Below are 11641 nucleotides of genomic sequence, written 5' to 3'. Positions count from 1 at the left end.
AAGAGAGAGAAATGCGTAAATAAAATACTAGTACAAAGTTGGTACTTCTTTTTTAGTGCACAAATTGCAGAGACATTTTCTAATGTCTATTAATCATGCACCACCTTTTAAATGCACAGACTATTTTAATGCCTTTAATGGGGTAATATACCTTTCCACAGCACTCTGGAGAGCTGCAATTCTGGTCTGCATCATTTGTAAGACACCTGTGTGGAAGCAAAAACACCCATAATTCCCATGCTCACTGAGACTGCACTGGTCAAGAATTTGAGATGTGACAAGGGATCCCCCTGGAGGACAGCAGTAAAATTGCATGCACATTCAAATTCATGAGTTGATTTCCCTGAAAAGTGTAAACTCTGTGCCTCTGTCTTCCCAGTTTGTTCAAACTATGACAGACGAGGTAAGTATCCAGAGGAAAACACACTGCAACTTCTATACATGTACTTTCAGAAATGTCATTTTTATATACTTGTATAAAATGCTCATTTGAAAGTTCACATGAATGGTTGGAAATGTCAAGCATTGTATTTTAAAATCACCATTGAATTCAACATTTACATTTCTTATTTTCTATGGAATATTGTAGCGTTTTACTATAAGAGATTTATCCGTGCACATCATTATTATTTTTATTCTGTGCCCTCATAATCTTTAATCAGAATAATCTTCTCTGATGATGCGTTTACTGGCGCGAGGGCGGTGTGTGTTGTGATGATGTGTTTTACCTGTCACTCACATGACATCCACCAATAGCAAACCACAACCATCCAATCACTTCCACATGGAGAAAATCAAGCCCCGCCCAACATTTATTCTTGTTCGAGAAGCCGTTTCGCTCGGATATATGTCACAATAGGTAAGGCTAATCACAACTTTCCATTTCCGGATTTAAACTAATATTACATAAACTTAATCCAACTGATGATGATGAGGATATCTAAAATAAAGTGTTAAAATGTGAAGCAGGTAGTGAAACTTTACCTTCAAGAGACTCGATCCCTGTTGCCTGAGCTAGTAGATCCTCATGTCTGGCCACTACCTGTGATCAAAAACAAAATATTGCTAAATATATTGTACAATTTTAGTGTTATCACTGGTAGCTTTTTATTAGCAGTTGTCTTGGATACATTTCTATAAAGGATTAGTGCACTTTCTGCAGTCTGATGCAAGTTCTGCAGTAAGTTCACTTGATGGACATGATCCTAACATAGATCTGCATAGAAATATTGGTGCTTGTTGATTGACAGGTGTCACTCACCTGGCAGTGCAGCTCTTTGTCCAGCTGACTGATGCCCTCTGCCAGCTTTGCCAGCTGCTCTGCAATGACAGCATGATGAATGGCTTGAGCTGTGTATGTCTTTACGTCGAATTCCTCTTTAAGGAAATCGGTATAGCACTCTGGAAGGAAAGGGATCAGGATTTATAAAACACATAACAGGAGATCGCATTGCCTGGAGAATACACTGTGTGTTACTGTGCTTTTACTGCAACTAAAGATAATCAATCTGCCTGGCTACCCTAAAAACACCAGCACAGATCAGATCTTAAAGAGAATTAATATTAAATGAAGATTACCATCTTTCAGTAGTGAATTCGCTGTTGATTCCGGATAAGCGTCCATCGTTGCCACTTCATCAGTGACGTGCAATTCCTGCGTCAAAACATGAATGGAGAGCAACGGCGATGGCTCATGAATATGAATTAGCTGTACTGACGTGGCATTCATTAAAAATTCGCAAACGGACACAATTTTATTGTAATGTTGATTTAACTAGTTTTAGAAAAATGTTCAAGGTATTCTGTTAATTTATGTCATAATCTATAGTGCTATAACTGGAAATAAATATGAATTCCGTTTCTTGTGGACAAGAGGTTAAAGGTCAAACACACCCACCCACACGACAAACGGAAGTGACAAACGGTGCTGGTTGTGAACATGCGTGTTTTAGTCTAATGTTTACTATTTTGAACGCGCTTTTTAAGGGAATACATGTGTACTGTTTGTTACAATTTAAAATGGAGTACATTTTAATAAGGAGTTTCATAATGAGTATTTGACCTGCGCGATGACTTCTTACAATGTGTCAGGATTGTGAGTCGCGGAATTTATGACAGAGGTCCACGATAAAAATAATAATGGATAGTGGGAACATCATCACGGACTTGTTTAACAGGGGAAGGCCAGTCAGAGTATGTGCACCCATGGTCCGTTACTCAAAGTAAGTTAGACAGCATTGAATTCATTCCTGTAACTGTTAATGTAATATTTTGTCCATGTCGTATGTGTTCTGAATGGTTATTCTGGCTTTTTTTTCAGGTTAGCTTTCAGATGTTTAGTGAGGAAATATGACTGTGATTTATGTTTCACCCCAATGATCATTGCAGCTGATTTCATGCGCTCTGCAAAAGCCAGAGACAGTGAATTCACCACCAATAAGAGTAAGTCCATTGTATATTTATATATTAAAATGATTTATCATACATAAGTTAACAAAACATTGACATGTCTATTTGACTATTAACTCCACAGGTGCGATAATAGGCAAAGTTATTACCATGGTATAGATTAAATTTTATTTATGCACTTGGCCAGATATTATTTTTAGCCATTTTACCAATTGACATTAAAGTCTGTGCTAAAATACTGCCATTAAAAAATAACATGGGAAGTGTTTTCTAATTTTGCATGATTATATGTATATAGTGTTGTTTCTTCCCTGTTCTCTTGTGACATGAACAGACTGCAGAAAAACTAACAGACCTAAAATTGTCCAGTGACTTTATGGGTAAACTGTGTCATGTCAAGGGTTCAGTCAAATATAAATGAATTGTTTACTCACACACTCTCTCTCTATCACACACACAAACTCACACTTATTGGGAGAACTGTGTTCACTCATAAACTTGACCTCAGTTTTCTCAATGAGACTACAGTTAGATGCAACGCTACCTTTCACCTTTGGTTGAGTCACTGGCACAGCCTACTACTTAATAACTACTCGTATCATATATAACGTGTGTTTGTTTCTTAGCTGACCGACCCTTAATTGTCCAGTTTGCTGCGAAGGACGCACAGACGCTGGCAGATGCTGCATGTGTGGTTTCTCCTTTCTCAGATGGGGTGGATTTGAACTGTGGCTGTCCACAAAGGTAATGCTAATATCCAGAGTAATGAAATATTACCCATCACACTAATACTAATAGAGGATTTCTTGCAATACATAATGTATGTATCAGAAGGTGATTCGCAGACTATTTTAGTGCATTTCCATAAAACGGAAGTTGCGAGACTCTTTTATTCCCTGTTGCGCTGTATATCCAAGTGGAGCGGCTTCTGGAACAAGAACATATGTTGGGCGGGGCTTGATTGTTGGTTGTGGTTTGTTATTGGCTGATCTCATGTGAGTGACAGGTTGCCCCGCCCTCGTCATCAGAGAAGAGATGAGCTGCAAGAGGGAGGGGAGGTTTTTTGGGTTACAGATTATGATGACACATGAATAATAATTATGTGTTTGGATTGATCAGTTATAATAAAGATAGCAATATTCCATTAAAAAAAATGCAAGAATTGTCTATTTTGATATCGTGGTGACTTTAAGGTGAAAACTTTGGATTTACCTGTGAGCTGAGAGTATTAAACTGAAAGCATAATCAAACACACAAGAGGTAGGGTAAATGTCAACTTTTGTGTTCCAGTTCTGTTGAAGTTAGTAGAACATTTTGTGCACAGGTTGTTTGTGGAAGCTGCAGTTTCCCAGCAGTTCCCGTTCTGAGTGACAGCAGTGGTGTGGATGTGTTTGTTGCAGGTGGGCCGTGTCTGAAGGCTACGGTGCGTGTCTGATTAACAAACCTGAGCTTGTGAAAGACATGGTTAGGCATGTCCGAAACCAAATAGACAATCCCAACTATGCAGTATCCATTAAAATAAGGTGAGCATATGATCTCCTGACTTTAAAGTACACTCGTTTTGCTAACTTGTATTAATGAATTTGAAAAATGTCTTCATTTAAAATTTTTCATTTCATTTTCATTTTTAATATCTATTATTGGACAGTTGATTACTTTAAAACAGACTAACTTGAAAGACGTCTCTTCTGCTCACCAAGGCTGCATTTATTGGATAAAAAATAGAGTAAAAAAAAAAAAAAAAAAAAGCAATATTGTGAAATATTTTTACAAATTAAATTTTTTACAATATTACAAAGTTTTCTGTTGTAATATATTTTTACTGAATTTTCGGCGTCATTACTCCAGTCTTCAGTGTCACATGATCATTCAGAAATCATTCTAATATGATGATTTGATGCTCAAGAAACATTTCTCATTATTATCAATGTTGAAAACAGTTGTGCTGCTTCATATTTTTGTGGAAACAATGATACCATTCAAAATTTTGTGATTAAAAAAGAGAGAAATTAATACTTTGGTAACACTTTATTTTACAGTGTCCTTGTTACATATGTTACATGTACTTACCATAGTAGTAACAGTAAATTATGCATAATTACATGCAACTAACTCAACCAAATCCTAATCCTACCCTAACCCTATAGTAGTACATGTTGCTAATTAATATTACTCGGTACTTAAATATATAATTACACTGTAACAATGACACATTAAAATAAAGTGTAGCCGATACTTTTATTCACAAAGAATGCATTAAATTGATCAAAAGTGACAATAAAGTCATAATATATAATGCGACAAAAGATTTCTATAAATGCCGTACTATAAATTATGTTCATTGAACTTTCTATTATTCAAAGAACTGTTTTCAACACTGATAATAATCAGAAATGTTACCTGAGCACCAAATCATCATATTAGAATGTTTTTTTGGATATTGTTGATTAAATAAATGTAGCCTTGGTGAGCAAAAGAAACTTCTTTCAAAAACATTTAAAAAATATATATATCTTTTGACTTTTGCAAACTTTTGACAATAAATATATATATATATATATACACTACCGGTCAAAAGTTTTAGATCGGTAGGATTTTTTATGTTTTTAAAAGAAGTCTCTTCTGCTCACCAAGGCTGCATTTATTTGATTAAAATGCAAACAAAAACAGTAATATTGTGAAATATTATTACAATTTAAAACAGCTGTTTTCTATGTGAATATACAGTAAAGTGTAATTTTATTCCTGTGATCAAAGCTGAATTTTCAGCATCATTACTCCAGTCTTCAGTGTCACATGATCCTTCAGAAATCATTCTAATATGATGATTTGATGCTCAAGAAACATTTATTATTATTATCAATGTTGAAAACAGTTTTTTACTTTGATGAATAGAAAGTTCAAAAGAACAGCATTTATCTGAAATCTAAAGCTTTTGTAACATTAAACACTTACCGTTCAAGAGTTTGGGGTCAGTAAGAATTTTAATTTAATTTTTGGGGGAAAGAAATAAAAAAAATCAATACTTTTATTCATCAAGGATGAGTTAAACTGATCAAAAGTTACAGTAAAGACATTTATAATGTTAGAAAATATTCTTTTTGAAATAAATGCTGTTCTTTTGAACTTTCTATTCATCAAAGAATTTTGAAAAAAAATTGTACACGACAGTTTTCAACATTGAAAATAATAATGAATGTTTTTTTAGCATAAAATCATCATATTAGAATGATTTCTGAAGGATCATGTGACACTGAAGACTGGAGTAATGATGCTGAAAATTCAGCTTTCATCTGAGGAAATAATTACATTTTAAAATATATTAAAATAGAAAACAGTCATTTTAAATTGTCATAATATTTCACAATATTACTGGTTTTTTTTTTTTTTTTTTTTTATCAAATAAATGCAGCCTTAGTGAGCAGAAGATACTTCTTTTAAAAACATAAAAAATCTTACCGATCTAAAACTTTTGACCAGTTGTGTGTGTGTGTGTGTGTGTGTGTGTGTGTGTGTGTGTGTGGCTTGACATTTACTGGCAGTTTTGTTTTTTCCTGTCTTCAGAATTCACAAAGATGTCAGGAAGACAGTGGATCTCTGTCAGAAGGCGGAGGCAGCAGGCGTCTCGTGGATTACAGTTCACGGCCGTACATCCGACGAGAGGCACCAGCCTGTTCATTATGATGCCATCAAGACCATCAAGGATAGCCTTTCCATCCCGGTCATCGCTAATGGTGACATCAAGAGCTTGCAGGATGTGGAGGCCACCTACGCCCTCACAGGGGTGGATGGTGTGTGTCAGATCAACCGCCTCTCCACATGGATGATCTTTATCTGATACCTGTATCTGATACCTTTGAATCTCTGCAGGTGTGATGGCTGCTCGGGGATTGCTGGCCAATCCTGCCATGTTCGCAGGGTACGAGGAGACCCCGCTGCAGTGTGTGTGGGACTGGGTGGACATCGCTGTGGAGCACGGGACCCCCTTCAGCTGTTTCCACCATCACCTGATTTACATGCTGGAGCGCATCACCTCTCAGCCCGAGAGGAGGGTGTTCAATAATTTATCCAGTACGTCTGCAGTCATCGACTTCCTCCACAACACTTACGGCTCCACATAGTTGTTTTTAATGAATGTATTCTTTTATAAGTTAAAATAAAGGCGCAAATGAAGAACATGCTAAAAAAAAGAATGCTGGTTTTCTGCATTACCTGCAACATGCTTTTAATAACAAAGCAGAAGCAGTACATTTTACATCTCCTAGTTTTAAATCCACTATTGCCATAGTGTAGGGCTCTTCAGTACTGCTCCTGAAAGTTCACTCGCCTCCAACCCAAACACATCTGAAACACAAGCTTTTGAATCAGAACCAGGAAGAGGTTTATTGCCAAGTATGTTTACACACACAAGGAATTTGTCTTGGTGACAGGAGCGTCCAGTGCAGAAGAAAAGTACAGAAATACATAGTTATTACACAAAAATAAAATATAACACAATAATAATATTAATAAGAAAACAAAATGTAAATAGTGCAATATTGTGCAGTCATAGAAATATATATAAAAAAATATATACATATATAAATATATAAAAAACAGTAAAACTGATGATGTAAGACCAAAAATCAAGCGCAGTGGATAATCGTTCACCTTTAGTGTAGGAAAGCCTTGGTTCAAACCCCACCTTTGCTTATGTGTTTCATCATTAACTCAAGCAAACAATTAAAGCTCAAAACACTGATCAGTGAATCAGGATATGAGGAGTTGTGTTTTAATCATGATGCCCTGTGTTCAGATCCCAGCACTGCTGGTTATATTCACCGGCGAGAGTCAGGTCATGATGGGCGAGTGGTTAATCACACGGGCTCTGTGTGCGAGGCTGCGATAGAGACGCGGGTTCGAATCTCATCTGACTTTAACTGGTTTATTGTAGAATCACAGGGTCACAACAGTGATATATGAGTTCCAGCAAGTGAAAGCCAAGAGATCTGTGGCTCACAGGTATGAGCGCTGCCTCACGGTTCAGAGGTTTCTGGTTCAAATCCTGGTCAGATCGCCAACAAATGGAGTGATTGGTGGTGAGGACAAGAGAATGGAGGAATGAGGAGGAGTCCTGGTAGAGCAACTGGTTCTCTGGAAAAACCAGCTGTAAAATTGTTGACTTAGTCTCAGAACTGGGTATTTTTTTTATATAAGTAAACATTTGACGTAAAATATAAAGACCTGACTTTCTCAAAGGCAAACAATTATTTTCTGTGCCACAGAGCTTGTATCTAATGTAGGTGTATAAAGTAACGTAGGCTCAGGCTTTGTGAAAGATGGCCACTGCATCTGTGGGATTTAAACATGTTTCTGTTGCTGCTTCATGACTCTTTGTCTCAGATGTGATCTCGCCACTATAACCCGAGAGTAAAGTGCAGTTCTTCATCCGCTCCACTAGGCGGCAGAAGCGGGGTTCTCCTTCAGTCTGACACTTCTGCTGCTTGACAACAATCACAACAACACGTGCAGATCCTGCAGATGAGAAGATGACAGCTCTTAATGTCACTTTATCAGCACATATTCCAGCTCAACTGCAAATAAAACCGACACACAGACGGATAAAATGAAGGAAACGAGTGTCACGCGACTCACCTGTAAGTAACTTTACGCATAAAGTCAATTTCTCTTGTCAAATGACTTGCTCGCTCTATAGCAAATCAATCGCTAGTTGTAGCGTTACCTTTTTATTCTCTGAATGAATCGCCCTCTGATATTCACACTATAAACTGTAATAAGAAGGACTATTGCAGTGTTTTCTGGATTGATGTGAGAGTCAGCAGGAGTTGTGTGAAGCTCTGATGTTCTCCTGTTGCTTCATGCTTTTCTACTTCCTGTATGGCAAGCCGTTTTAAATGTATTCATTTCCAGGATACTAATTCTTGATATCAACAATTCAATTTTTACTAGTTAAAATGATAGTTATTGATATCAGGAATTAGATTTCTACTATAACAATGCTAATTCTTGATATCAACAATTTAATTTCAACTAGTAAAAACTATAATTCTTGATATCTGTAATTGTATTTTCACTAGTGAAATGTCACCATAGGCTGCCATTCAAAATCCATTGTTGATATCAAGAATTGATTTCTTACTTGTTGAAATTTCAGTTTCACATATCAGAAATACAATTCTTACTAGTAAAAACCTTTATTTTTGATATCAAGAATTAAACTGTCACTAGTTGAAATGTCTATTCTTGATATCAACAATTCAATTGCTACTAGTAACAATGTTAATTTTATATATCAATAATTCAATTTTCACTAGTGACAATGTTAATTTCTGATATCATGAATGTGATTGTTTCTAGTAAGAAAGCCATTTTAGATATCAGAAATACATTTTCAGATATCAAAAATAAAAATTTTTACTAGTAGCAATTCAATTGTTGATACCAAGAATAGACATTTCAACTAGTGACAATTGAATTATTGATATCAGTAATTCGCATTTTTACTAGTAACAATGTAATTATTGATATCAAAAATTATATTTCTACTAGTAAGAAATCAATTCTTGATATCAACAATTGATTTTGATTGGCAGCCTATGGTGACATTTCACTAGTGAAAATACAATTACAGATATCAACAATTCATATCCTGGAAGTGAATAAAAGTTAAAACAGCCTGCCATATTCCTGTTACTTTTCCTGTTGGTTTTCATCGCGTATAATTTCTGTAATCTTGACTGATGTTTTGTAGGTCTGGCATTCTTTGAATGAGGAATTAGTTTTTAGTTTTATTCTGTGTTTTAATCATTTTGTGGCCTGTAAGACGGTAATTGAATTAAACAAGACAAACAGTAGATTGATTTATACAGCATTAGTGATTCATTTTAGACCATTTTTTTGTAAATTCAGATTTTTGTTTAGATGTACAGTGTGTAATGATGTGTTTGATTATGCCGTGACTCTACAGAATCGGTGATGTGTTGTGGAGCGTAAACCCGGCCAACAGAAGCAGAGCTCAGAGTCGTGTGACAGACATTGACTGTAATGATGGACTTCTGCTCATGGACAGGTAATGTATATGATGTGTGATTGTGTGTTTTACTGTGCTAAACATGTAGGTTCCCATCACTTTCTTTCTGAAGGGCCACTCCTTTGAAAAGCAAATGATGGGAACCTAAACGGGTGGGGAAGGGACGGGGAGTGACATTTTTTATATATTTATTAATTTTTTTGTTCCCTGTTGTCCAAAAGCATAACCGCTGCTGGTGACTGTGCCGGAAGCTCCGGGGGGAGACCGCACTGGTATCCCCCTCGTTTGGGCGCGCCACTCACACACACACCACACACTCCTATCGCAGAGACCCAGCTGGGATTGAACCAGCAACCTCTGAACCGTGAGGCAGCGCTCTTACCTGTGAGCCACAGATCTCTTGTCTCTTCATGTGAAGGAACTTCTATTTCACTATTATCCTGAGAGTTTCCAATAAAGCAGTTAAAGTGAGATTTGATCTTGTGTCTTCATCACAGTCTTGTCCTCTGAGAGTGTGTGTTTATCCACTCGCCCATCATGGATTTCACAACAATAACTGTTTTTTGGGACTCCTTGTCTAATGAGAACGATTGAAAGTCAGCAATAGTGGGATTTGAACTCAGGACGCTGTGATTGAAACACAACGCTTTCTCTCCTGAGCCACTGAGACTGCAGAGATGAGGAGCGTTTTCAACAGGTTTGATCCAGAGCTTTGTGTTAAATGATGAATAAGTTCAGCAAATGTTGGGCTTGAACCAGAACTTTCTGGTTTGAAAGGGAGACAACTATCCACTGAGCCACAGAGCCTGAGATGCACTGATGATGTTTTTAAGGTCATTTAGATTTGATCTTAACTTAGGTTGAGGAAAAGATGTTCATCGTGTCTGTGGGATTTGATCACAGGTCTCTGTTCCAGTATTGTGATTCAAGGGCACTCGTTTACCCATTACACCACTGAGTTTCAGGTAATAAATGTGCTTTATAATCACTTTATCATGTTTGTAATGTAAGAACAATGAAAAAAAAAAAAAAAGTTTGATCAAACAATGATCCTCTCTTTCACAGAGATTGTGTCGAACTCAGGGCTGGTTTGGTCTTTCACATTAGATTTAATTACTTTTTTCGTAGTTCAGACCTCAAGACATACTTTTTGTCATTGTGGAAAAATACTCAATTACAACACTTGATAATCACTGATATTGCAAGGATTAATTATACTTAAGTCATTAACTGAGTAAACAAAAAGATCTGTTTATACTGAGCTGTTCATGATGAAAACCTTTTTTTATTTGTTAAATTGCTTTTTTTTTCTCAAATTGATTTTATAGAGCTGGTAAGTCCCGCCCATCCGAAAAACCCCAAGTGGACCTCTAGGTTGAAAAATCGTCAATGCAAGTGAATGTGAGAAAAAAAATATTTTCTGGTCCCTTTTGAATTGTGCCATGAATGTGAACATATGTTGTCTGTGAATTTTTGATATAATTTTTCATGTTACGAGTTTGACAGTATATTGTATGATTCTTTGGCTAGCAGTTGTGGAAAAGACTACATGTCGCCTATGTGACGTCACCCCATAACACATTTTCCCTCCACTTGTCAAATCACGGTGCTAATGCTGCGATAATCTATGGAGACGGATCGAGATGCCTGTGTGTTTTGTACCCAAATGTCACCATTCAAACCAAATGGGCTGTTCTTTCTCTCAAACGCGTCGAAAGCAGCGAAGAGTTGTAGTCCACAACGTGCTCTAACCGTATCAAACTTCTACCCGCTAAATTGTAGCATTCTTCACACGAAAAATTATATAAAAAATTCACAGACAACATATGTTCACATTCATGGCAAAATTCAAACGGGACCAGAAAATCATTATTTTCTCACATTCACTTGCATTGACGATTTTTCAACCTAGAGGTCCAGTGGGGTTAGCGGAAGGGGCGGGACTTACCAGCTCTATATCCAAGCTTGTAATTGCGCCCTCCTGTGGTGATTAGAGTGAATTACAACCGGTGTAAATTGATTACAAGAAATATATGTAAGGGTTTCGCCCTCCTGTGGTGAGTTTGTGCATTTCTTTGAGTCTAATGAGCAAGTGTAAAATGAGGGTGAGAGCAGAAAAACATATGAACTGCCAATCAGAACTATTTACACTATCGATGTTCCGTCCTGTCTTCTGTTCAAATAAATATATTTGCAAATAAG

At 36.6% G+C, this 11641-nt stretch overlaps 2 protein-coding genes across 4 annotated transcripts in view; one reads left to right on the top strand and one right to left on the bottom strand.

The window, feature by feature from the left end:
- Nucleotides 1-1671, bottom strand: part of cog5 (component of oligomeric golgi complex 5) — a 78214-nt gene extending 76543 nt beyond the window's left edge. The window contains exons 1-4 of the mRNA XM_084407292.1: nt 1579-1671; nt 1262-1401; nt 985-1042; nt 152-206 (exon numbers count right to left, since the gene is read on the bottom strand). Coding sequence (XP_084263418.1) covers nt 152-206; nt 985-1042; nt 1262-1401; nt 1579-1624 — 299 coding nt within the window. The 5' untranslated portion in view covers nt 1625-1671. The remainder of the gene's footprint in view (nt 1-151; nt 207-984; nt 1043-1261; nt 1402-1578) is intronic.
- A 228-nt stretch (nt 1672-1899) lies between these two features.
- dus4l (dihydrouridine synthase 4-like) lies at nt 1900-9910 on the top strand. 3 transcript variants are annotated; one of them, XR_014627107.1, is made up of 9 exons: nt 1900-2222; nt 2321-2442; nt 3036-3153; nt 3810-3932; nt 5974-6200; nt 6280-6480; nt 7850-8045; nt 9377-9478; nt 9661-9910. XR_014627107.1 is itself a non-coding variant. In XM_084407289.1 (6 exons), exons 1-6 carry the CDS (start codon nt 2140-2142, stop codon nt 6528-6530), a joined length of 924 nt encoding a protein of 307 aa, XP_084263415.1. In that variant the 5' UTR covers nt 1900-2139; the 3' UTR covers nt 6531-6578. The 3 variants fall into 3 exon arrangements, 1 of the variants encoding a protein (XP_084263415.1); XR_014627108.1 differs by having other exon boundaries at nt 7792-8045; XM_084407289.1 differs by lacking the exons at nt 7850-8045; nt 9377-9478; nt 9661-9910 and having other exon boundaries at nt 6280-6578.
- Nucleotides 9911-11641: the final 1731 nt, after the last annotated feature.

The sequence above is a fragment of the Rutilus rutilus genome, assembly GCF_951802725.1.
Source record: "Rutilus rutilus genome assembly, chromosome: 4".
In the NCBI taxonomy this organism is placed as follows: Eukaryota; Metazoa; Chordata; class Actinopteri; order Cypriniformes; family Leuciscidae; genus Rutilus; species Rutilus rutilus.
This window is presented reverse-complemented; position numbering and strand designations above follow the sequence as displayed.

Coding starts and splice junctions, on each gene's coding strand:
- dus4l (XM_084407289.1), top strand. CDS start 2,140: ATGGATAGTGGGAACATCATCACGGACTTGTTTAACAGGGGAAGGCCA. Junction 3,933..5,973: donor GCAGTATCCATTAAAATAAG/GTGAGCATATGA, acceptor TCCTGTCTTCAG/AATTCACAAAGATGTCAGGA. Junction 6,201..6,279: donor CGCCCTCACAGGGGTGGATG/GTGTGTGTCAGA, acceptor GAATCTCTGCAG/GTGTGATGGCTGCTCGGGGA.